The 26,285-nt window shown below is 36.4% G+C and overlaps 1 protein-coding gene across 7 annotated transcripts in view; it reads right to left on the bottom strand.

Annotated features, from left to right (window-relative positions):
* Positions 1–233: 233 nt before the first annotated feature.
* AGFG1 (ArfGAP with FG repeats 1) overlaps positions 234–26,285 on the bottom strand; it is an 88,817-nt gene continuing 62,765 nt past the window's right edge. For 5 of the 7 annotated variants that reach the window (XM_054549910.2, XM_002812933.6, XM_054549913.2 and 2 more), the window contains 5 exons: positions 24,727–24,806; positions 24,438–24,530; positions 9,322–9,480; positions 7,655–7,746; positions 234–7,017 (listed from right to left, as the gene is read on the bottom strand). In XM_054549910.2, coding sequence (XP_054405885.1) covers positions 6,958–7,017; positions 7,655–7,746; positions 9,322–9,480; positions 24,438–24,530; positions 24,727–24,806 — 484 coding nt within the window. In that variant the 3' untranslated portion in view covers positions 234–6,957. The remainder of the gene's footprint in view (positions 7,018–7,654; positions 7,747–9,321; positions 9,481–24,437; positions 24,531–24,726; positions 24,807–26,285) is intronic. The other 2 variants (XM_054549911.2, XM_009238186.4) reach the window with 1 other exon arrangement.

Below are 26,285 nucleotides of genomic sequence, written 5' to 3'. Positions count from 1 at the left end.
AAAATATTGCAAATTAAGTAACAAACAGATCTGCTTTTTAAAAATGAAGACTTTTTGATTTAAAAATACAGAAAAAAATGGCAGAAGTTATTAATTAATGGAAAACCAGTTAAGCTGGAAGGAAATGCATGAGCTGCTTTACAGGAATGCATAATGTGAGTGACGAAAGGAACAAATATTCTTCCAGTTTTCCAGATTTGACACTCATTTAAATGAAAGAGGCTATTCCCAAATGGTACACAAATTCAGAAGTCTTTATTTTGAAAAAAATTCTTCCAACAGTATTTCACAATGAACAAGAACTTAACCAAATTTATCTATCATACTAAAGTATTTCAGAAATGAATATTGAAAACAGCCTAAAGTTTTCATCCAATATTTAAAACCACCTCCTGAACTAAAATTGGTCTTCAAAAATCATGGCGTATTAACATTTTCCAAACATGCCCTGCTGACTAGAAGGTCCTGTTATTCTTTCTTCTGAACTTCCCAGTAAGTTTCCTTGTTCCCTATTCCTAGGACTTAAAGTGCAAAGATACTTTTTCTCAGCTATTAGGACAAGCATTCTTCACTGAAAATAAACTTTTGCAGAAAACAAATCCTGTGCTTGACCAACAGCAAAGACATGTTAAGAAATTTCTGAGCTCCAAACCATGAGGAATCAGAATCAGAACTTTCAGAGTAATAACTCACATTTTTTCTAAAGCATAGGAAGCTAATTTTGAATAATGAACAAATGTGGTTGTGCCAAAATAGATTTTGACATAGTTAATTTCCACTTTCTCTTCTTAAAAATAAGGTATAGTCTAAGCTAATGTAGATAAGGAAAGGCACGATACCAACAAATTGCAAAACAAAGTATAGCCCCAAGCCATGCACTTTTTAGAGTCATGAGTAGGGACAATGAAAAAATTAAGGTGCAAAATAGATGTGAACTTCCACAATCTTTCAATGGACTGTCTTAATAGTTTAATTTAAAAGCATAGGATTTTTCATATATCTGCAGATAGTCAATTAGAGAGATTTTTTTTCTTCTTTAAATGGAAGAATTTCTTAAATGGAAGCACAAGATCATACCTACACAGCTGGTAAGCCTCAAAACAGAATGATGTCTACTTTATTAATAAAGTTTCCAGTCAGGCAGAATCAAGAGTAATCTTCATATATGCATAAGGATATTATCATTGTAACAATATTTTTAGTAGAAAAGTCTATGAACAAATGTTCTCCCAAAGGGACATCCATATAATGGAATCCTGGAGACATTAAAATAATGAGTTAGAGCTGGATGTGGCAATATGGAAAGACAACCAAGTTAAACAAGAACCAAGTCACAAAATTGAACATTTAAAATAAGAACAGGAAGAGGCATATATAGAGAGAGCCATATATAAAATAAATGATAACATTTCTTAAAGACTGTACAAGAATACAAGAAATTATATACCTCTGGGGTGTGAGAATAAAGTCACAGAGGGAGACATACTTTTTGACTTTATGCCCTTTGTGTATACTGCATAATTTTTAGAAATCATAAGCATATAACATACAAAAAACCTTTAAAGTCTTTAAAAAACCTGATTGTAATCAAAGCATTCTATGAAACATTGACTATATAAGATTAGTTTACAATCCCTTGCTGCCTTTAGTTAATGATCATATAGTCAAAATTAGAAGGCTCCTTGGCGTTGCTTCCTGTCTCTCCACTCAAGATTGAGGGAAGATGCTGAGAATTTAGAATTCAAATTTTACCCTCATTGCTTAAACTGTAACCTGGATAACATCTCAAGATTTCAGAGAACCAATTAAAAAATTAATCTATAGGCATTTTAATCACCATCTAAAATATTTTATCTAGGATCATTGTATCTTTTTTTATAAAAGCTCAAATCACAACATTCTCTTTTCATCAGTCCCTACAGCCCTGTGTTGGATAAGCACAGATGTCAAAAATACACTTAAATATACGTTGAATTTTTATCCACTAGAATAAAATAAGCAGAATGATATGCATTCTTGGCAATAGTCTTCACTGGAAAATACCACTGTCAGCCCAAACTTACACAACGGACTTCAAAATCAGACTAAGATGTGGCATAAGAAGAGCCATTTCCTACCTTCACTATATATTCACGATTTGCCAACTCAAAGGCCTTGAAAAGCATGTGAATGTTTGAGACTAAGAAAAATTGGGAGTGGTAAGCTAGTGGCCACCTTAACAGTACATGCCCCATTTCAAAAAGATGAATTCAGAATGCAATGTTTTAAAACACTGTGCTGGTCACACAAAACAGAACTGCAGACAGAATTCAGTGTAAGCCTTGAATGTGCAACCCCTGTAAGAGCACAATAATTGGACTTTTTAAAACCAAGGTTCACAATACTTGGATCTTTGCAGATTAAATACCTCTGTGCCCAGTATATCTCTAAAAATAAACAAGTGTTCAAATGCTTGCTAAATGAATTAACAATATAAAAGCTCTTCAAATACTGGATATAATCATCAAATGACCAATACATTTAATTAATGAGTTGTGGAATTGTATATCCTGTGCTGTGCTGAAGCTGGTTTGCAAAGGCTTGGGAGAGCCACTGGTTGGCCATCTCTTTCATCAAACTGCATTTAATGACATCAGATTGGCAGGTAAAATCACCATGAAGACAGTATTTATACTGTAAATATTAGTAAACACTACACAACAGGGCCTTTTTTCTTTCATGAAAGATGGTTGTTAAACATTCAGCAGCACAACACTGGATTACATCGTGGTTATATATTCATTTGTTCATAAACAACCACGTGAAAAGTTTAATGTCACTAAGTTTTAAAATATAAAAAGAAAAAACTAATGAAGATGAATACAACAGATTAAATACAAATTTTAATACCACCTTTCAAAAAGTAAATTTTGAAAGTGTATAGGCCACACAAACTATCAATAAAGGTGGAATGCTTTACAAAATAGGAGTCTGTGATACTTCAGATGAGTCTTCAATTTAAAGCACGCTCCACTAGTTACCATATTAATTTACTTCTAAAGTTAAAAAAAAAACCCAAGAATAAACTGTACTGATTTCATGAAATTATGAAAGGAATTCAAGTGATTGAAGTTTTTTTAGATATATAATATATAGAACGTAACTTGTTCAGAATTTCAAAATATTAAGAATGCATTCATATATAAATGTGATAGCATTTAATCCAAATCTGTTCCCCAGAGCAAAAGCTGCCACTAGCTTAACCTCTCTATGCTTTGCTTCTTTCATCCTAAAAGTATAGGTCCACTGCAGGGATTGTTACGAGATGAAATATGAAAATTGTTTTACAAATGACTATCTCATACACAGCCCATAATACCACTGCTATTGTTACCTTGAAGTAGTGTTAAAAAGTCTGCAATTTCAGTTCTTCTCACTAACAAACAAAAAAAACCCAGGGAGTAGTTATGTTTGCCCTGCAAGTAAATACTGTTCTAGAAATACACAAATTTAAAGTATAGTGGTTCTCAGAGTCTGGAGACCCTTAAGGGCCCCTACAACCCTTTCTTTGAAAGGCTGTGAAAAGTCAAACTATTTTCATTGTACTACTGAGACATTATATAGTTTTCATTCTCATGATCTCACAAGTGCACAGTGGAGTTTTCCAGTGTGTGTATGCTGTATAATTTTTAAGTTGGAATGCAAAAGCAGTATGAAAATCTCACTGCTTTTATTAAGCCAGATTTAAATGCATAAAATGTAAAACAATGTTCCTGTTCTCATTAGTTTGTTTTGGAAAAGTTATTTTTATCAAAAATGGTATTTATGTTAGCAAGTTATTAGGTTATTACTGTTATACTTAAATAAATAAACATGTTTTAAAAATATCTCAGTATTAATTTTAATACAGCAAATTCTCAGAGATACAAGCTACATCAACAAAGCTGTTTGGGGATCTTCTTAAGTGTTAAGGTTCTGAAACTAAAATGCTCCAGAGATGTTGGTACAGTGGTAAAGCAGCAGCCAGGTCACCCTCTCCATGCTGCCAATTGACAGGAACTGTACTAAAGTGGGTGTGTGTGCAGGGGGCGGGGAATTTCACAGGTAAAGCACTAATGTGCTTTTACAAATTAACAGAAGGACTTATTTTAAGGAAGAAAGTGATAACCAAAACTCTATTTTCACAAAAATAATAAAATATTCTCTATTTCGAAAAATGAGGAAAAAATGGCTTTAAACTATGTCAAAAGTTTGCCATCCTGAAAAAAGATCTTTCCTGAACAGGGATATCTGCAGATACCTGAACAGGAAAAATGATGTGACTAAACCAGTAAGCCAGGAAATTTGAAGGTCTTCAGCCTTGTTACCTTCCAGGATTTTTTCTCCTTTTTAGTACTCAACATAATTTTGATGCTCTATATAAAACTAGAATAAATCTAAATGTAAAAGTCTAACGAAAGCTGATTTTCTTTAATAATAAACAGTGAATATCACGAGAAAAACCACTTTAAAGCTACCTCTCTTCTTTTTTTCATTTTTTAGAGATAGGATCTCACTCTATCCCCTAGCCGGTGTGCAGTGGTGTGATCGTAGCACACTGCAGCCTCCAACTCCTGGGCTCAAGTAATGTTCCCACCTCACCTCCAGGCAGCTAGGACTCACAGGCTCTCACACCACCATACCCAGCTTGGGTCTCTTCTTGAACTAAACGTTTTTATTTCATAAGCGCTAATTTAAAGTCAGTAAGAGCTCCCATTTAATTACGAACTTCAACAGTTACCCAGAAAAAGAAATAGTCTTTAAAATTATTTTGATAACAACTGTTTAATTTACTACTCAGATGGAAAGCCTGGTAGGATATTTGGGTAATGGCCTGTAATTAGGTAGCATAACTTTGTACACATGAATCAGCTGGGACCCGATACAATCTAAAACAGAAATACAAATATATTTTCCCTCAATGAAAAGGGCTGAGGAAGTCCTCTAAAATGTGGAGACATTTCAAGTCTACATCAACACACATCTGGACCTGTGCAGCATTCATTTAATTCTAAAAGAAGAGGCATACTGCTCAGAAAAGGGGCAGAGATTTCCCAGTCATCTTGCTTATTAAAATGGTTTAGATAAACCACACTTTTAGCTAGATGTACACTAGACAGCAATGTTTTAACAAGTCTAAAACACTATACAGGTTTTAAAATACTATGATAACAACTCAGTCATCATTGCAAAAAGGCATTCAACATGAATAAAATGTTTGAGGAAACTGATGTTTACCTCTTTTAATACCAAAGCTTTTTAAAAAGTTTTAATCAATTTAAGATAAAACTTTTAAAATATGTACTACATATCTGTGTATGCAATTTCACCTTTACTTAATTACCTAGAGGCATAATAAAGAACGATCATCAGATGATGTCATATAGTGATGTCCTCTAGGCCGGCTAGCGGTCCTTACACTAATGGCCTTGGACAGTGTATGCTCCTCAGAGTTTTTTTCAGTCTCCTTCCTTTCAAGCCATCCCTTCTAAACAGCTAATATGCTATAGTCTGAACAAGCAAATAATTAAATTTATTAAAATCTCTCATAAAAACAAATGCATAAGCTCTAACACACAGACTTTGTGACTTATATGGGTTGCTCAGAGGCATTTTAAAAAAAAACGATTCCAAGTTTCTGAGTTGTGTTCGGTTTTCACAAGACTGCCAGATTACCTCTAGATGAATGAGGCATTACTGTACATAGATACTTAAACAAGTTCATTTGAATATAAACAAAAAGATATAACTAAACTTATTATCTTTTCCTTTAAAACAAAGTATTCCATAACTTTAAGGTAACACTGAGTTCCAGTTTCTTTCCCCCCAAAAACAAACATAAACAAATATCCTATAGATAATATCAGTTTGCCCAAAAAAAGAAAGAAAAAAACTGAGGTGCAATAATGTCACAGTTAATGCATGTCTACTTCCAATACATTCAAAGACAATTTTTTTTAAAAAAATCAATAGTTAAAATAGGCCTTTTGCAGTCTGAGAATTCAAGATACTTAGAAAAATTTGTAAATACACATACATGCAAATTCTTCATATATACAAATTTCACAAAATTAATAAGCTGCAAAGAAATTAGTAGGATTATGGTAAATCTGACAAGCTACATTTAAATGCTTTACCACTGGCATATTCCTGAATGTAGCAGTCATAGTAGTTTTAAGAAATTTTCTACATGGCCTTTTTATAAAAAGTCACTAAGAAGTCTTTTAAGAATTCAAGATGTTCTCAATTCACTACTCATATTTAAGGCCACTTTGGTAAAGGCATTGCAGCAAGAACACAAAAACAATAGCATATTTTATAATATTTATTTTTTTTCACCTGCAAACTGTAGCAAAACATGATCAGCTTTATTATGCAGACAGGTATCCCTCTACATTTTAAAAGAATTTAGGCATGTATAAATAGAAGAGCTCTTTAGAAAGGAAAAATTCAAGAATGAATAAAACCTTCCAATTTTGACTCTCTTACTTTCCAGTAGCAATGGTTAAAATGATTTTAGGTCATTCATTCCAAGATATATGACAGCACCTTAAAAGTGGCTGATCTATTTCCCCAGTAACATTTCTCACATAACAATGTGTTAAAGTTACAAATACTGATATGCACAAATAGCTAATTTCTAAGAAAAATATGTACAGTACTGCAGCATAATGAATGTGGTATCTGCAATAACTTAATATTAGCCAATTTTAATATACATGATACCGCTACCCTTTTCTGCCAATTCACAGGTTAAAAGGTGTTACTGGAGCCCTCGGTTTTGCACATATTACCTGGTGTTTAATACACAATGCAGGCTTTTTAAAGACTTCTCTTGTGTTTAAAGCTAAGATCAGTGAAACAAGACAACAGTGCAAGAGGTGGAGAGATGTAATGTGACCACATAAAAGTTCGTTCCAGTAAATTGTCTATATAAGGCTATAAGAAAGGATTGGTTGATGAGCTTCCTGTTGGAAATTGTCCTGTTGGTGCACCAGTCTAAAGGAAAACATAAGACAAATAAATAGACAAAAGTAGTGCATGTACAAAATATAAAAACATTAAACTGAATTTAATTTTTTTTAACTAGACTTTTTGGTTAAGAATTATTTTTTAAATTATTGGCAATAATATTTGTTATTGGCAATATGCTATATCAAACTACTATGTGTCATGAACTGTGCTATGTCTTTCATATCCAGTATTTCATACAGTCCTTGTAATAGATTCTAAGAAGAATCTTAGAATGGTCTTAGAAAAGCACTTGTGATTCAAACAAAACTTCTGACTCTTAAGACCTCTTTTTTATGTTCACTAATTCCTAGGGCCTCTCATAAAGTGTTATTTTGACAAGAAAGCAGATAAGTTTCATATTATAAAATAGCTGATCTACTGTCAATGCTTTGATTTGCAACTAATTTTTTAAAAACTATCAATGCTTTGATTTGCAACTAATTTTTTAAAAGGTCAGAAGAGGATCACACATAATGGCTCTGTGTCAATTTGTACAATCTTATGATGTCACTCATATCAATATAACACCAAATACCATCTAGGAATATTAACATCCTGCTATTCCTAATTTGAAAATAAGATTTAACAACTTATAAAGTACTTAATTTTAAATTTTGCTTACCATAAAAGGATTACTAGATACTCCAGCAGCTGCAACTTGACCAAAAGGGGTTACCACTGGCTTTGTTTGTCCAAATGCTGCAAAACCTGCACCTTGTTAAAATAGAACCACCAATTATAACCTATACCTTCAAGAGACAATCTGATGCTTATAAAGCCTCATAATAACTTTCAGAGACATTCCTACCAGAGCAGCAAAAAATGAAATGTTAAAGTTAAGTTGTTAGGCCTCAAGCTCTTTCAGATACCAAAGACAAACTTACTGTAGCATGTCTTAAAATAACTTTTTTTTTTTTTTTGAGACAGGATCTCACTCTATCACCCAGGCCAGCATCCAGTGGCATGATCATAGCTCACTGCAGCCTCAACCTCCAGGGCTCAGGTGATCCTTCCACCTCAGTCTCCCGAGTAGCTGGAACTACAAGCACACGCCAGCACGCCCAGCTAATTTTTGTATTTTTTGTAGAGACAGGGTTTCACTACATTGCCCAGGCTGGTGTCAATCTCCTGGACTCAAGGGAGCCACCTGTCTTGGCCTCCCAAAGGGCTGGGATTATAGGCGTGAGCCACCACACCTGGCCAAGAGAACTTTCATTCAGCTCTTTCATTCCAACTTGTCTCAATAACTAAAATTTATAGGATTTCATTACTAGACGAGCTTGTGACTATTTGGAACAGGCTGTGCAGACAACACAATGATTTCTATGTAAACATCACGGTATTTTGTAGGAAATATTTTTATTACTTATGGCTCTTCCAGGGTCCATATTTCAGATTTTTTTTTTTTTTTTTGAGACAGAATTTCACTCTTGTCACCCAGGCTGGAGTGCAATGGTGATCTCGGCTCACCGCAACCTCCGCCTCCTGGGATCAAGCAATTCTGCCTGGGCCTTCCTGAATAGCTGGGATTACAGGCATGTGCCACCATGCCTGGCTAATTTTTTATTTTTAGTAGAGACGGGGTTTCTCTATGTTGGTCAGGCTGGTCCTGAACTCCCGAGCTCAGATGATCCACCCACTTCGGCCTCCCAAAGTGCTGGGATTACAGGCGTAAGCCACCACGCCCGGCCCATATTTCAGATTTTTAAATAACCACTTACTTAAAAAAAAAAAAAAGAAAACACGTAGCTGTGATTCAAGAATCTTCAAATCTATGCACTTCAAACTGCAGCAAATGACAGAAATAGGTAAAAATGTCGAGTTAATATTCTTGTCTCTTCCTAAAATCAAATAACAAACTCTAACTACAGTATAGTTATCAAATTAGAAAAGTATGTCTATTTCACACACAAAAAGGTACACATTTCTGTCCTGAAAGGAAAAAAAATCCCAACATTCTAGGTCTATAAATTCTCCTTTTAAAATCAAGAGGCATATTAGAACATGTAAGACAAAATAATCAGAAAAAGGCAACAGAAATTCTGAGAATGACGGGATGCTCTTTACATAGTCACTGATTTCCCGTAAATTGTAACCTGCTCACAAAAACTTGTAAAATCACTTAGCTTTCTGAGGTCCAAATCACCAAAGGCTTTTATTTTTGTGTAAACACTCAGTAGATAATACTATAGTGTTCTTTAGAAAAGTCTTTCTGCCCAAGCACACAACATTATGATATAAAAAGGATATATAAAATGAACTTACAGCTCGCCAAATGTTAGATCTTACCATTGGGCTGTTGAGAAAAAGCTGTCTGTTGAGGGAAAGCTGCTTGGGCTGGAAAGGCAGGTTGCTGGAAGCTGCCACTAAAGCTGGTGGGAAGACTGTAGGGAGCAGGAGTGCCGAATCCAGTGGGCATGCTCATGGATGCAGTGCCAAAGGTTGCCGCTGACAGAAGAGAAGGGCTGATCAGTTACATACAACAGGATATGTTGGATATGTTTAGTTTCTCACAACATTGTAAAAAAGACATCATTTACCTTGAAAAATACTAAGATGTACATTAAAGGCAGGGTTAATTCCAAAATTCCAACAAAGTTAACAATGAGTTTTAGCGCTACACAGTTTAACATAACCTGTAGAAATTTTATTCTTCTAAAACACAATGACCAGAATGAAACTAACTACTAAAGGTGTTGTTTGAAATCCCAAGACAATTTCTCAAATTATAAATTCAAGTCTAAACAGTAGTCTTGTGTTTTAAAGATCATGCAATTAATACGTATACTAGTATACATTTTTGTTTTTAGTTTTGTTTTGCTATATGCAGTAAAATAACAGACAAAATTTTATCTACTGAAGTATCTATCATAACATAATATGTGTTCCTGGAAAAAAACATTTTAAACAGCTGAAAAATAGTTCGCTAAAAAGAACAGGACTTATAGGAGAAACAGTTAGTTAGAGGCAGACCACTCAGAACCTATGCAGCTTTGTAACTACAGCCAGAGAAAGAGAGAGAGATTCTCTTAACAACACTAACACAATTAAAAGGACATTTTCCTATTAAATCAACTCCATATACTACACACACACACACACACACACACACACACACACACACACACACACACGGACTCCCACCCTCTTATGGAAGGTAAATGAAGACAGCTTTGCAAGACTGAAGGAAGGTTAGGGCAACTGAGCTATCGAAATTAGTGTGAAATTCACAAAGATTAGAAATGAAATAAGCATTAGGAAGAATGCAGAATAAATGGCCAAAATGTTCAATACTACTGTATTCTTCCTTGGCTTGCCATGCCTAGCTGGTATTACTTTGTGGACAGAGTATTACCACATCGGGAGAATGTGTGTGAACAACTGCTACATATGTGGAATGCTGCCATCATTTCCCTATTTACTATTCACTTACAGTATGTTATTTATTACTAGTGAATATTAAAAACAAAACCTCCAACTATGTGTTCTAGGAAGGGTCTCAGTAAAATAAGAGCCAATAATGTTGCTTTAAATATAGACTACTAGTAATTACATAATGAAATATTCTTAGCATGATGCAATCAAAATACCATGAAAATTCACTAAATTTCCTGATTTTAACAAATTTACCAATTTGTTCATTGATTTAAGGCACAGAAATTAAATACTAAAAAATATTACACAGAATGTCTTTTATTTTTAAAAAGCTGAAAAACAAGTTATAGATGTTGCCCAAAGTAATCCCTGCAGTCATAATGTTTGTAACAATGCAATTCTGCTCAATGAACCTAATTAGAATATTAAAAAATTACTTTTTTATTATTGATGTGAAAAAAAGGAAAAACAGGCCATTGGGAAGCAGGTGAATTAAAGAATAATAAGCACACTGCAAGGGTAACAGGAGGGCTTCATAACAGACAACAATGCACTGACATAACTTTGACAAATCACTTTAAGAGAGCACTTAAAAGCAAAACTTGGATACAGTTAAGCAAAACCAAACTCCATGGAATAATGCAGTAAAATGGTTTGGTATATCAAAAAGGCGTCACTCAAAGTACCATGAATTCAAACTCAAGAAAAAGAATCGAAACAGCTATTAACATTCTAATATGACCACGTAGGTAAGCAGTAATGCTTTTCAGCATTTACACATAAATCACTAAAAACATTTCCATGTAATTTTAAATACAATGTAATCCCAATGCCACACATCCATGCCCACTCCATTTTAAAACATGGAAAAAAACTTAATTCCACATGCAGGGATCCAGAACACTAGCAGAAGCTTCCACAAGCAGGTAGACAAATTGCCACACAAATCTAGATATTAATTGTGGCCACCTACCAAAATGAGCGTGAGGAAACACTTGAGAATGCATTGCTCCAGAAAGGCCTTATGGAAAGCCATAAAGAGACCAACGTCAATTAATTTATAGATAACTATTGTTAAAATAAAAGTATACTTGTTTCATTAAAAAGTTATAAAATTCGAGCGTACTGTTGCTAAGGGGGTAGCATAATACATAACAAAAACACATTCACAAAATAAGCCTTTTAATTTCAACTATATTCATGACACTGTAATATTTATACTGTTTAAAATAAAGGGGAGATTAGAATAATAAATAACAAATTAAGAAACAGTGATGAAATCAATTTTTTAAACAAACAGGCATCAACTTTTTTATAGTCATTAAAAAACACTTTGTAGGCATCATAAGCTACATCTAAATACGCTATTCATAGGATCACATGTGATTATCCAGCATCTACATTTAGGATCAAAACCAAGTCTTGGGAGAGAGTGCATGAACAATGCTAGATTGTTTTATTTACAAATTAGCACATTAACTAGAAATACACAAATAACTCAAATGAACTAATTAAGTATTACAAGGGAAAGATTATTAAATATTCTAGTTCAAGAGAAAGGTAAGTGGTATTTACAGGTTAAAATACAATGGCTGAAGAGAGAAAAAAGAAAAAGGCATCTTGTACAGATCTTACTCACCTGGCATGTTTGAGGACAGACAGGTTACATATAAAATTAATAGAAAGTAAACTTAAATTGTTAAATACTAGTACCTTTTGTTTGTTCGTTTTAACAATCTGAAGTAAGATTGTGTCTAAAATATATTTCCATGGATTTAAAATTAGAATACTTTTAAAATTGGAATAAGAATGCTTAAAAAATTGAATAGTTCTGAGTTGTGGTTCTGTCATTTTCTGGCTGCATGATGTTACTTTATTTTATAAGCTTCAGTTTCCTCATATGCAAATGAGGTGGAAGGATAGAGATAATAGTATCTATACTTCACAAAGCTGCTGTGAAGAATAAATGTAACAACGAATTAGAGTGCCTTGCAATAAATACTCAATGAATGTAACTTTCTTGCTAACTTAAAAAAGTGTCACTGTGTTCAAATACAAAAAAAAAGGTTACCTGAGGGAGAAGGGCCTGTGAAAAATTAATGTGGCCCTTATATTTATCTACTTTCTTTTTTTTCTTTTTGAGACGGAGTCTCGCTCTGTCGCCCAGGCCAGAATGCAGTGGCATGATCTCGGCTCACTGCAAGCTCCACCTCCTGGGTTCACGCCATTCTCCTGCCTCAGCCTCCCAAGTAGCTGGGACTACAGGTGCCCGCCACCATGCCCAGCTAATCTTTTGTATTTTTAGTAGAGATGGTGTTTCACCGTGTTAGCCAGGATGGTCTCTATCTCCTGACCTCGTGATCCACCTGCCTCCGCCTCCCAAAGTGCGGGGATTACAGGCATGAGCCACTGCGCCCGGCCTTATGTGCTTTCTTAAAGCACTTTACAGGCTCACAGCAGTCCTGCATTAATGACATTGGTTAAACTGTGTTTATTCCAGCGTTTCTCGTATGTATTTAGACATAGAACACTTTTCCACAGAATTTTGCTAACAACATTACAGGAGACATGTTTCACAAAATGCACTGGCAAAAACTGACTTTTAGCCAACAGTGACGGTTAACCAATATTAATCACTATACCTCAGTCTGCAACAAAGATGCCCCCCAAGCTCTGGTCCTGAACTGCTCTAAACTTTTTTTAGACTTCTTACAGCTTTTTGAAATATAATTCACATACTACACACAATTCATTCACTTAAAGTATAGAATTCAATGATTCTTTAAATATATTCACAGGGATGTACAACCACCATCAGAATCTAATTTTAGAATATTTTCATCCCCCTCAAAAGAAATATGATACCTATCAGCTGTCACTTCCCATGCTGCCCCACCACTACTAACACCCTACCCCCTGGCAATCATTGATCTACTTTTTCTTTCCAATTCTGGACATTTCATACAAATGGCCACCACAAATATGTGGCCTTTTGTGACGAGTTTCTTCTGCTCAGCAGAACGTTTTCAAGGTTCATCCATGTTGTAGCATGTATCAACGCTTCATCACTTTTTATTATCAAGTAATTTGTCACTGTATGACTATTCAACATTTGGTTTCATCAGTTGACGGGCACTTGGGTTGTTTCTACTTCTTAGCGACGATAAATACTGATGCTATGAACATTTGTGTACAAATTTTTGTGCAGATCTATGTTTTCATTCCTCTTTGGTATATTCCTAATAGCGGCACTCTGTTAGGTTATATGGTAACTCCATGATGACCATTTTGAGGAACTGCCAAAATGTTTTCCAAGGGGTTGTACCATTTTATATTCCCACAAGCAATGTATGAGGTTTCTATTTTCTCTACCTCCTTACATTGTTCATCACTGTCTTTTCTTTTATTGACCATCTGTATACCTTCTTAGAGAAATGTCTATTCAAATATTTTGCTCACTTTTTAATTGGGTTGTCTTTTTATTATTTAGTTGTTACGAGTTCTTTACACATTCTGAATACAAGTCCCTTATCAGATGTAGGATTTGCAAATATTTTCTCCAGACTGCTATTAAGTTTAATTTTTCTGTTGTGTTAATTTTTACAACTTTCCTGTCTTTCTTGTTTTAATTACCAAATTGGCAATTTTCATTTCTGGCTCCTTTTTAAAATACCAATTGTAGATTATTAAATATTAGAGATGTCCAAATATTAAGAGTAAATTGAGAGGGAAAGAGCACAATGAGAGCAAATCAGCAGCAATTCTATACAAAATATATCCTTCACAGCCCAAGGTAACTTTCTACTTAGGGTTTTTTCTTTGCTTTTGCTCAGCTACCTCCAACCCTTTTTTGTATTAATCCTCACTTCCAGAGTATGCTAGGCAAGTGAAGTGAGCCTACTAAGTATTTAGATACAAGGAACAGTACATAATGTTAATTTGTGTATGTTTCATCAATGTGCAACTGAAGTATAAATATGGAGGCAACTGTACTGGAACAAAAACAGTGTTGGTTCAGAAGCATTCTGGGTATTAATATCAGATAAGCCATTACTGAATTTTGAACCTTTAAGGCAAATTCATTAATCTTAGCAAATCAGTTTCCACCTAGGTAATAAAACAAAGATATGAGGGCCAGATGCCATCCAATAAGCTCTGCATTTTGGTAAGTACCCTTCCTTGGGGAAAAAAATCTTTGAAACCATTCATTAATTAAAATAAATGGTAGGAAATAATGACTATTCATTTAGTGACAAAGGAGAGACCTAAGAATTATAAAAATTTCCCACTATTTAAAAATTATTTTATCTCTATTAATTAGATTTAAAGGCTGGGGGGGGGGGGAACACTAACTATCATAGAATCTGAAAATTAGGCCACAATAGGCTAATCTCCTAATGAGAGTTACTATGTAATATTACAGTTTTTAAAAAAGCTAAAGCCCCAGAAGGGAGTTCCAAGATGGCGGAATAGGAACAGCTCCAGTCTACAGCTCCCAGCATGAGCGACGCAGAAGACAGGTGATTTCTGCATTTACAACTGAGGTACTGGGTTCATCTCATCGGGACCGGTTGGACAGTGGGTGTAGCCCACAGAGTGTGAGCCGAAGCAAGGCGGGCCATCACCTCACCTGGGAAGCACAAGGGGTCAGGGAATTCCCTTTCCTAGCCAACGGAAGCTGTGACAGACGGTACCTGGAAAATCGGGACACTCCCGCCCTACTACTGCACTTTGCCAAAGGTCTTAGCAAATGGCACACCAGAAGATTATATCCTGCGCCTGGCTCTGCAGGTCCCACACCCATGGAGCCTTGCTCACTGCTAGCACAGCAGTCTTGATTGAACTGCGAGGCGGCAGCGAGGCTGGGGCAGGGGCGCTCGCCATTACTGAGGCTTGACTTGGTAAACAAAGCGGCCAGGAAGCTTGAACTGGGTGGAGCCCACCGCAGCTCAACAAGGCCTGCCTGCCTCTATAGACTCCACCACTGGGGGCAGGGCATAGCCGAACAAAAGGCAGCAGAAACTTCTGGAGACTTAAACATCTCTGTCTGACAGCTTTGTAGAGAGCAATGGCTCTCCCAGAATGGAGTCTGAGATCTGAGAACGGCCAGACTGCCTCCTGAAGTGGGTCCCTGACCCCCGCAGTAGCCTAACTGGGAGACACCTCCCAGTAAGGGGCCGACTGACACCTCACACAGCCAGGTGCCCCTCTGAGACGAAGCTTCCAGAGGAAGGATCAGGCAGCAACATTTGCTGTTTTGCAATATTTGCTGTTCTGCAACCTCTGCTGGTGATACCCAGGCAAACAGGGTTTGGAGTGGACCACCAGCAAACTCCAACAGACCTGCAGCTGAGGGTCCTGACTGTTTGAAGGAAAAGTAACAAAAAGAAAGGAATAGCATCAACATCAAAAAAAAAGGACACCCACACCAAAACCCCATCTGTAGGTCACCATCATCAAAAACCAAAGGTAGATAAAACCACAAAGATGGGGAGAAACCAGAGCAGAAAGGTTGAAAATTCTAAAAACCAGAGTGCCTCTTCTCCTCCAAAGGACTGCAGCTCCTCGCCAGCAATGGAACAAAGCTGGACAGAGAATGACTTTAGACGAACTGACAGAAGTAGGCTTGAGAAGATCGGTAATAACAAACTTCTCCAAGCTAAAGGAGGATGTTCGAACCCATCGCAAGGAAGCTAAAAACCTTGAAAAAAGATTAGACGAATGGCAAACCAGAATAAACAGTGTAGGGAAGATCTTAAATGACCTGATGGAGCTGAAAACCATGGCACAAGAACTACGTGACGCATGCACAAGCTTCAGTAGCTGATGCAATCAAGTGGAAGAAAGGGTATCAGTGACTGAAGATCAAATGAATGAAATAAAGTGAGAAGAGAAGTTTAGAGAAAAAAGAGTGAAAAGAAACAAACAAAGCCTCCAAGAAATACGGGACTATGTGAAAAGACCAAATCTACGTCTAATTGGTACACCTGAGAGTGACGGGGAGAATGGAACCAAGCTGGAAAACACTCTGCAGGATATTATCCAGGAGAACTTCCCCAATCTAGCAAGGCAGGCCAACATTCAAATTCAGGAAATACAGAGAACGCCACAAAGATACTCCCTGAGAACAGCAACGCCAAGATACGTAATTGTCAGATTCACCAAGCTTGAAATGAAGGAAAAAATGTTAAGGGCAGCCAGAGAGAAAGGTCAGCCTACCCACAAAAGGAAGCCCATTAGACTAACAGCGGATCTCTCAGCAGAAACTCTACAAGCCAGAAGAGAGTGGGAGCCAATATTCAACATTCTTAAAGAAAAGAATTTTCAACCCAGAATTTCATATCCAGCCAAACTAAGCTTCATAAGTGGAGAAATAAAATCCTTTACACACATGCAAATGCTGAGAGATTCTGTCACCAACAGGCCTGCCTTACAAAAGCTCCTGAAGGAAGTACTAAACATAGAAAGGAACAACCGGTACCAGTCACTACAAAAACATGCCAAATTGTAAAGACCATCGATGCTAAGAAGAAACTGCATCAACTAATGAGCAAAATAACCAGCTAACATCATAATGACAGGATCAAATTCACACATAACAACATTAACCTTAAATGTAAATGGGCTAAATGCCCCAATTAAAAGACACAGACTGACTTTGGGAGGCCAAGGCCGGCAGATGACGAGGTCAGGAGATCGACACCATCCTGGCTAACACAGTGAAACCCCGTCTCTACTAAAAATACAAAAAATTAGCCAGGTGTGGTGGTGGGCACCTGTAGTCCAAGCTACTAGGGAGGCTGAGGCAGGAGAATGGCGTGAACGCAGGAGGCAGAGCCTGCAGTGAGCCAAGATCGCACCACTGCACTCCAGCCTGGGTGACAGAGCGAGACTCCGTCTCAAAAAAAAAAAAAAAAAAAAGACACAGAATGGCAAATTGGATAAAGAGTCAAGACCTAACAGTGTGCTGTATTCAGGAGACCCATCTCACGTGCAGAGACACACACAGGCTCAAAATAAAGGGATGGAGGAAGATCTACCGAGCAAATAGAAAACAAAAAAAAAGCAGAGGTTGCAATCCTAGTCTCTGATAAAACAGACTTTAAACCAACAAAGATCAAAAGAGACAAAGAAGGCCATTACATAATGGTAAAGGGATCAATTCAACAAGAAGAGCTAACTATCCTAAATATATATGCACCCAATACAGGAGCACCTAGATTTAAAAAGCAAGTCCTTAGAGACCTACAAAGAGATTTAGACTCCCACACAATAATAATGGGAGACTTTAACACCCCACTGTCAATGTTAGACAGATCAACGAGACAGAAAGTTAACAAGGATATCCAGGACTTGAACTCTGCTCTGCACCAAGCGGACCTAATAGACATCTACAGAACTCTCCACCCCAAATCAACAAAATATACATTCCTCTTAGCACCACATCGCACTTATTCCAAAATTGACCACATAATTGGAAGTAAAGCACTCTTTAGCAAATGTAAAATAACAGAAATCATAACAAACTGTCTCTCAGACCACAGTGCAATCAAACTCAGGATTAAGAAACTCACTCAAAACCGCAAAACTACACGGAAACTCAACAACCTGCTCCTGAATGACTACTGGGTGAATAATGAAGGCAGAAATAAAGATGTTATTTGAGACCAATGAGAACAAAGACACAACATACCAGAATCTCTGGGACAGATTTAAAGCAGTGTGTAGAGGGAAATTTATAGCACTAAATGCCCATAAGAGAGAGCAGGAAAGATATAAAATTAATACCCTAACATCACAATTAAAAGAACGAGAGAAGCAAGAGCAAACACATTCAAAAGGCAGCAGAAGATAAGAAATAACTAAGATCAGAGCAGAATTGAAGGAGATAGAGACACAAAAAAACCTTCACAAAAATCAATGAATCCAGGAGCTGGTTTTTTGAAAAGATCAACAAAATTGATAGACCACTAGCAAGACTAATAAAGAAGAAAAGAGAGAAGTATCAAATAGATGCAATAAAAAATGATAAAGGGGGTATCACCACCGATCCCACAGAAATATAAACTACCATCGGAGAATACTATAAACACCTCTATGCAAATAAACTAGAAAATCTAGAAGAAATGGATAAATTCCTGGACACATACACCCTCTCAAGACTAAACCAGGAAGAAGTTGAATCCCTGAATAGACCAATAACAGGCTCTGAAATTGAGACAATAATTAATAGTCTACCAACCAAAAAAAGTCCAGGACCAGACAGATTGACAGCCAAATTCTATCAGAGGTACAAAGAGGAGCTGGTACCATTCCTTCTGCAACTATTCCAATCAATAGAAAAAGAGGGAATCCTCCCTAACTCATTTTACGAGGCCAGCATCATCCTGATACCAAAGCCTGGCAAAGACACAGCAAAAAAAGAGAATTTTAGACCAATATCCCTGATGAACATCGATGTAAAAATCCTCAATAAAATACTGGCAAACTGAATCCAGCAGCACATCAAAAAGCTTATCCAACATGATCAAGTTGGCTTCACCCCTAGGATGCAAGGCTGGTTCAACATACGCAAATCAATAAACGTAATCCATCATATAAAAAGACAAAAACCACATGAGTATCTCAATAGATGCAGAAAAGGCCTTTGACAAAATTCAACAGCCCTTCATGCTAAAAACTCTCAATAAACTAGGTATTGATGGAACGTATCTCAAAATAATAAGAGCTATTTATGATGAACCCACAGCAAATATCATACTGAATGGGCAAAAACTGGAAGCATTCCCTTGGAAAACTGGCACATGACAGGGATGCCCTCTCTCACCACTCCTATTCAACATAGTGTTGGAACTTCTGGCCACGGCAATCAGGCAGGAGAAAGAAATAAAGGCTATTCAATTAGGAAAAGAGGAAGTCAAATTGTCCCTGTTTGCAGATGACATGATTGTATATTTAGAAAACCCCATCATCTCAGCCCAAAGTCTCAGGATACAAAATCAATGTGCAAAAATCACAAGTATTCCTATACACCAATTAACAGACAAACAGAGAGCCAAATCATGAGTGAACTCCCATTCACAATTGCTACAAAGAGAATAAAATACCTAGGAATCTAACTTACAAGAGATGTGAAGGACCTCTTCAAGGAGAACTACAAACCACTGCTCAATGAAATAAAAGAGGACACAAACAAATGGAAGAACACTCCATGCTCATGGACAGGAAGAATCAATATCGTGAAAATGGCCATACTGCCCAAGGTAATTTATAGATTCAATGCCATCCCCATCAAGCTACCAATGACTTTCTTCACCGAATTGGAAAAAACTACTTTAAAGTTCATACAGAACCAAAAAAGAGCCTGCATTGCCAAGACAATCCTAAGCAAAAAGAACAAAGTTGGAGACATCATGCTACCTGACTTTAAACTATACTACAAGGCTACAGTAACCAAAACAGCATGGCACTGGTACCAAAACAGATATATAGACCAATGGAACGGAACAGAGTCCTCAGAAATAATACCACACATCTACAACCATCTGATTTTTGACAAACCTGACAAAAACAAGAAATGGGAAAAGGATTCACTATTTAATAAATGGTGCTGGGAAAACTGGCTAGCCACATGTAGAAAGCTGAAATGGGATCCCTTCCTTACACCTTGTACAAAAATTAATTCAAGATAGATTAAAGACTTAAATGTTAGACCTAAAACCATAAAAACTCTAGAAGAAAACCTAGGCAATACCATTCAGGACATAGGAATGGGCAAGGACTTCATGACTAAAACACCAAAAGCAATGGCAACAAAAGCCAAAATTGACAAATGAGATCTAATTAAACCAAAGAGCTTCTGCACAGCAAAAGAAACCACCATCAGAGTGAACAGGCAACCTACAGAATGGGAGAAAATTTCTGCAATCTACTCATCTGACAAAGGGCTAATATCCAGAATCTACAAAGAACTTAAATTTACAAGAAAAAAAATCAAACAACCCCATCAAAAAGTGGGCGAAGGACATGAACAGACAATTCTCAAAAGACAACATTTACGCAGCCAACAGACACATGAAGAAATGCTCATCATCACTGGCCATCAGAGAAATGCAAATCAAAACTACAATGAGATACCATCTTACATCAGTTAGAATGGCAATCATTAAAAAGTCAGGAAACAACAGATGCTGGAGAGGATATGGAGAAATAGGAACACTTCCACACTGCTGGTGGCAGTGTAAACTAGTTCAACCATTGCGGAAGACAGTGTGGCAATTCCTCAGGGATCTAGAACTAGAAATACCATTTGACCCAGCCATCCCATTACTGGGTATATATCCAAAGGATTATAAATCATGCTGCTATAAAGACACATGCACATGTATGTTTACTGCAGCACTATTCACGATAGCAAAGACTTGGAACCAACCAACCCAAATGTCCATCAGTGACAGACTGGATTAAGAAAATGTGGTACATATACACCATAGAATACTATGCAGCCATAAAAAAGGATGAGTTCATGTCCTTTGTAGGCACATGGATGAAGCTGGAAACCACCACTCTGAGCAAACTATCGCAAGGACAGAAAACCAAACACCACATGTTCTGACTCATAGGTGGGAACTGAACAATGAGAACACTTGGACACAAGGTGGGGAACATCACACACCGGGGCCTGTCTTGGGGTCGGGTAGAGTTGGGGAGGGACACCATTAGGAGACATACCTAATGTAAATAACGAGTTAATGGGTGCAGCACACCAACATGGCACATGTATACATATGTAACAAACCTGCATGTTATGCACATGTACCCTAGAACTTAAAAGTAAAAAACAAAAAAAAAAACACTAAAGCCCCAAAGTTTTATAAATCCAGAAAAAATGATTATTTAAACGTCATTTTAAGAATGATCCAGGTGCAGTTGCTCACGCCTGTAATCCCAGCACTTTGGGAGGCCGAGGCAGGCAGATCATTTGAGGCCAGGAGTTCAAGACCAGTCTGGTCAACATGGCAAAACCCTAACTCTACTAAAAATACAAAAATTAGCCGGGTATGGTGGCATGCACCTGTAATCCCAGCTCCTCAGGAGGCTGAGGCATGAGAATTGCTTGAACCTGGGAGGTAGAGGCTGCAGTGAGCAAAGATTAAGCCACTGCACTCCAGTCTGGGTGACAGAGTGAGAATCTGTCTAAAACAAACCAACAAACAAAAAGAGAAATATATTCATAAAACTTTCCAAATTTCACATAGAATTATTATGCAATAAGGGTACCTCCTTTTTTTTTTTTTTTTTTTTTTTTGAGCTAAAGTCTCACTCTGTCAGCTAGGCTGAAGTGTGGTGGCGCAATCACAGTTCACTGTAGTTTCAACCTCCTAGGCTCAGGTAATCCTCCCACCTCAGCCCCCTGAGTAGCTAGGACTCCAAGTGTCTGCCATCATTTATTTTTTGTAGAAACGGGGTTCACCATGTTGCCCAGGCTGCTCTCAAAACTCCTGGGCTTCAAGCAACCCACCTACCTCGGCATCCCAAAGTGCCAGGATCAAAGGGTACCTCAAAATATAATTTCACAGTGTTAACATGTTTTTTTTTTTTTTTGAGACACAGTCTCGCTCTGTCGCCCAGGCTGGAGTCCAGTGGCATGATCTCAGCTCACTGCAAACTTCATTTCCCTGGTTCAAGCTATTCTCCTGCCTCAGCCTCCCGAGTAGCTGGGACTAGAGGCACGTACCACCACACCTGGCTAATTTTTGCATTTTTAGTAGAGACAGGGTCTTACCATGTTGGCCAGGCTGGTCTCAAACTCTTGGCCTCAGGTGATCACCCACCTTGGCCTCCCAAAGTGCTGGGATTACAGGCATGAGCCACTGTGCCTGGCCAGTGTTAATATATTTGAAGGCAACAAAAAATTCTTAAATAATATTAACTTTGATGGTATAAAACACTGGAAATTCTTACGTGTAGTGCATCTGTCAAAGTATTGTTTATATTTCAGCTTCAATAGAAACATATGCAGTTAATGCTTGTGATTTGGTCAATTCAATAATAATCTAATAAAGGTGACCAATGTGATAAATTCAAAATGACTTATAATGGAAAAAATGTATTACCTTGAAATAAACATTTGTGGACACTGTCGTTTTACCTTTCTAATAAATTTTTGTTAGTTAATACTAGAATTATCTTATCTGCACATACGTTGTACATTTTATGTTATTTTATATCCTACATAGAACTTCAACTTTTACAAAACTTGCATACTCTAAATAAAATAAGCAAAAAAAGGCCCTTAACTCTAATGATAGAACCAACTCAGAGGTATAATCATAAAAGGAAAATAATAGGTCTGATTTACTGAGCATATGCTGTAACGCAAAGACCATACAGGGTAAATGTGCATCATCTAATTTTAAAACAAACCTGCCAGCAAGAGAATATTGTTCACATTCTATAGATAGGGACAACATGAAGGCTCAGAGAAGTTAGGTCAACATGATTAGGCTCAGTCAAAGCATAATTTGAGTTTCCATTCATCAGTTCTTAAGTGAAGTTATAATATCTATAAATAATAGCATCTTGTGAACAACTTTATCACAATAAATGTTTGAACATCCCCCTATCATTCTTCAAAAGGCTTTCTTATGGTCAACCTGCAAGTAACTATAAATCAGAATTCGAACACAAGTTTGGCTGGCTGTACTCAAAATATGTTCAATTAACTTTTCTGGGCCTGTTCCCTCAGCTGTCACACAATTAAAATGTTTATTTGATGACAGCTGAGTGGATTAAATGAGGCAATGTACAAAAACCCACTGTATCATGAGACATTTTACAAACTCAGTCCACAAAATCAAAACAGTGTGCTAAGAAACAGAAACACTGCACATATCACACACCTGATAAAGAAATTGTACAAATGGAAATTTAAAACAATCATTCATTAGGTACGCTTGAATTAAAACAAACTATTTTTTTAAAGTTAAATTTTGTGTGAAATTCAAATACTTATCAAACATCTATTATGCTACTTACCAACAGAGTATAAGTAAAGACATTTATGTGAAAATAGTTACAGCTCAAACTCCTAATACTGTGATTCTTAATCTTGTCAATGACAAAGAGATTTACTAAAAACTAGTAATTCTTAACGGTTTGATTAAAATGTTACAAGTACCTAATCTCTCAAGATTTCATATCAACATTTGCTATAACTGGAGTTTAGGCTTTAGTTCTAAATTATTGTGACATATACACAAAAACAAAGCATACAAACTCTAGATTTAATGGATACCCAGCCATACCAAATGCACCTGCTGACATTCCAAGATATTGGCAAACATCTCTGGTGTTTAAGGTAATACGACAAAAATCAGAGGTATAACATGAGAAAGATGTGACTGGCTTACAGTATGAATCAAAAAGATAAAATGGAGAAAATAAAGAGAATTAAGGGAAAAAATTATCAAAAGAGAAAATATTCAGTATTTTATACCCACAACTGAATCAAGTTTCCATAACTTAAAAAATGTTAACTGAAAGAGATATTCACTAGAAAAAGACCTAATAATTAAGAATTCATGTAGTAAAGTCATCTGATGCAATCTCATAGGGAAAATAAAAACTTCTCGTAAAATGGTTCCATTAAGACTGCATGAGTTACAACCAGTAATTCTGAAACCAGACCACCAAATAATACATCTAAATTGCTCTGTTCAAGTCCTATCTCTGTCATAAACGTTCTGTGGAGTCTCATCTCCATGTCTGGGCTTCCCTACCTGAAAAATGAAAGCTTTAACTGGAAAGGGCAGACACTAGATAATTTCTAAGGTCCCTCTCAACTATTAAATTCCAGGATTTTATGAACTTTCAGATAGAATTTGTCTTTATGGACAAACTCTTCTATCCATTTGCCATTCACTTCACTAAGAAAGAGGCCCCATTTTCTGGTGTTCTTCACATGGTGTCTTTGTCGATAAATGCCTTCCCCAAAACTTACTGTTCCACTGACTGTCTCTTTTTCTTACCTGTTGCTCCTCTGGCATTGGTCTGAAATGGATTTGTAGAAGATGCCACAGAAGGACCAGCAGCAGCAACAAATGGATTTGTGGAAGGCGTAGCTTTAAAAAATTATAAAATACACTATAAAATCCTAATACATTTTGTATTTAAGATTTAAATTATTTCACTATATTTATCAAGACAGAAAACTCAAGGATTCTGATAACAAATCATTGCTTTGACTCCTAAGAAAATGCTACACAATATATATTTGGGTTCTTTATAAAAACCAGTGTATATACCAGAAGCACATACCTCCAAATGGAGCAGGCACACTTGATGAAGCAGGCTGTGTCTGTGCAGAAGCACCCACTGGCACTGTTCCAAAAACATTGCTGAGAACAAATATTGAAAGAGTTCATTTTTTTTTCTTAAAAAAAAAAAAAAAGAAAGAAAGTAACGATCTACAGGGTAGCCATAAAATAATGAACATATCGTGTATCACAGCATCAGTATCAACACAAAGAAAATTAAGACATTTAAGTGTAAAGATGTAAAAAAAATTGTTACTGCTTCATTAAGAATCATCATAAAAAAATAAAAAATACAAGTAAAACTGAATGAGTAGTGGGGAGGAATATGACTATTGTAACGACTAGTACAGTTTGGTGCCACTATCTTCTTAATATTCATGTTAAAACACCAGCAAAAACCATTATTCTAAGCAAACTATCACAAGGACAGAAAACCAAACACTGCATGTTTTCACTCATAGGTGTGAGTTGAACAACAAGAACACATGGACACAGGGTGGGAAACATCACACATGGGGGCCTGTCGGGGGTTGGGGGCTGGGGGAGGGATAGCATTAGGAGAAATACCTAATGTAAATGAGTTGATGGGTGCAGCAAATCAACATGGCGCATGTATACCTATGTAACAAACCTGCACATTGTGCACATGTACCCTAGAACTTGAAGTGTTTAAAAAAAAAAAAAAAAAGACACCAGCAAGTTTTACTTGCCATTGTTTTTGCACCATCAATGCAAATATCAATTAATGAAAAGGTAAACAATCTCTCAGAATTATTATAAAGAATGTTTCAACCTCACAGACCCCATGAAAGGGTCTCAGGTACCCCAAACATTCCATGGACCACAGTTTGTGAACCCCTGATGTACGGTAATGTAATATCAATAAATCATGTATTATATATAACGTATGTTTCCAGACTTTATGTTTCCAGAAGTGTTACAATCCTAACATTTCTTTCTAGAAAAGATGTTAAAGGAAAATAAGCTACCAGGATAACTAAAGAAATTAGTAAATACAATCCGCAAGAATGGAAAACAGAGATGAATAAAACATTGTTATAGGTAAATCTCTTATATTTCTGAGACTATTTCCGCAACTCTAAAATAAAGTTAAGACTAGAAAAGTTTTTTACAAGTGTAATGTCGTAAAATGTGTTAGACTTCCTACTGACAAGAATTCTAACAGATATATATGAACATAACAGCAGATGTGCTTATTTATAAATATGAGGATGATACTGAAGAGATATAGAATTGATTTTGGGCTTTGGTGCAAACACTTCTAAAAATCTGTATTTGCAACTAAGCCTATAATATGGTACTTTCACTGTTTTATCTTCCTGACTAAAAATTGCATTTTTAAAGTATATTATTTGACTACTAAATGGATTCTCTGCTGAGTACAATCTGTAAATAACTGTCCATTTTGAGATGTGTACATGCTCGCAGATATGGTTTAGTGTTCAAGGACAGAACATAACAAAACGTCTGATTCAATGAAAAGATAAAATTATGGCAATTATTCAAGGATTATATTTTAATTAGCATTTAAATTCAAAT

The sequence above is a fragment of the Pongo abelii genome, chromosome 11 (genome assembly GCF_028885655.2).
Source record: "Pongo abelii isolate AG06213 chromosome 11, NHGRI_mPonAbe1-v2.0_pri, whole genome shotgun sequence".
NCBI classification, from domain to species: domain Eukaryota; kingdom Metazoa; phylum Chordata; class Mammalia; order Primates; family Hominidae; genus Pongo; species Pongo abelii.
This window is presented reverse-complemented; position numbering and strand designations above follow the sequence as displayed.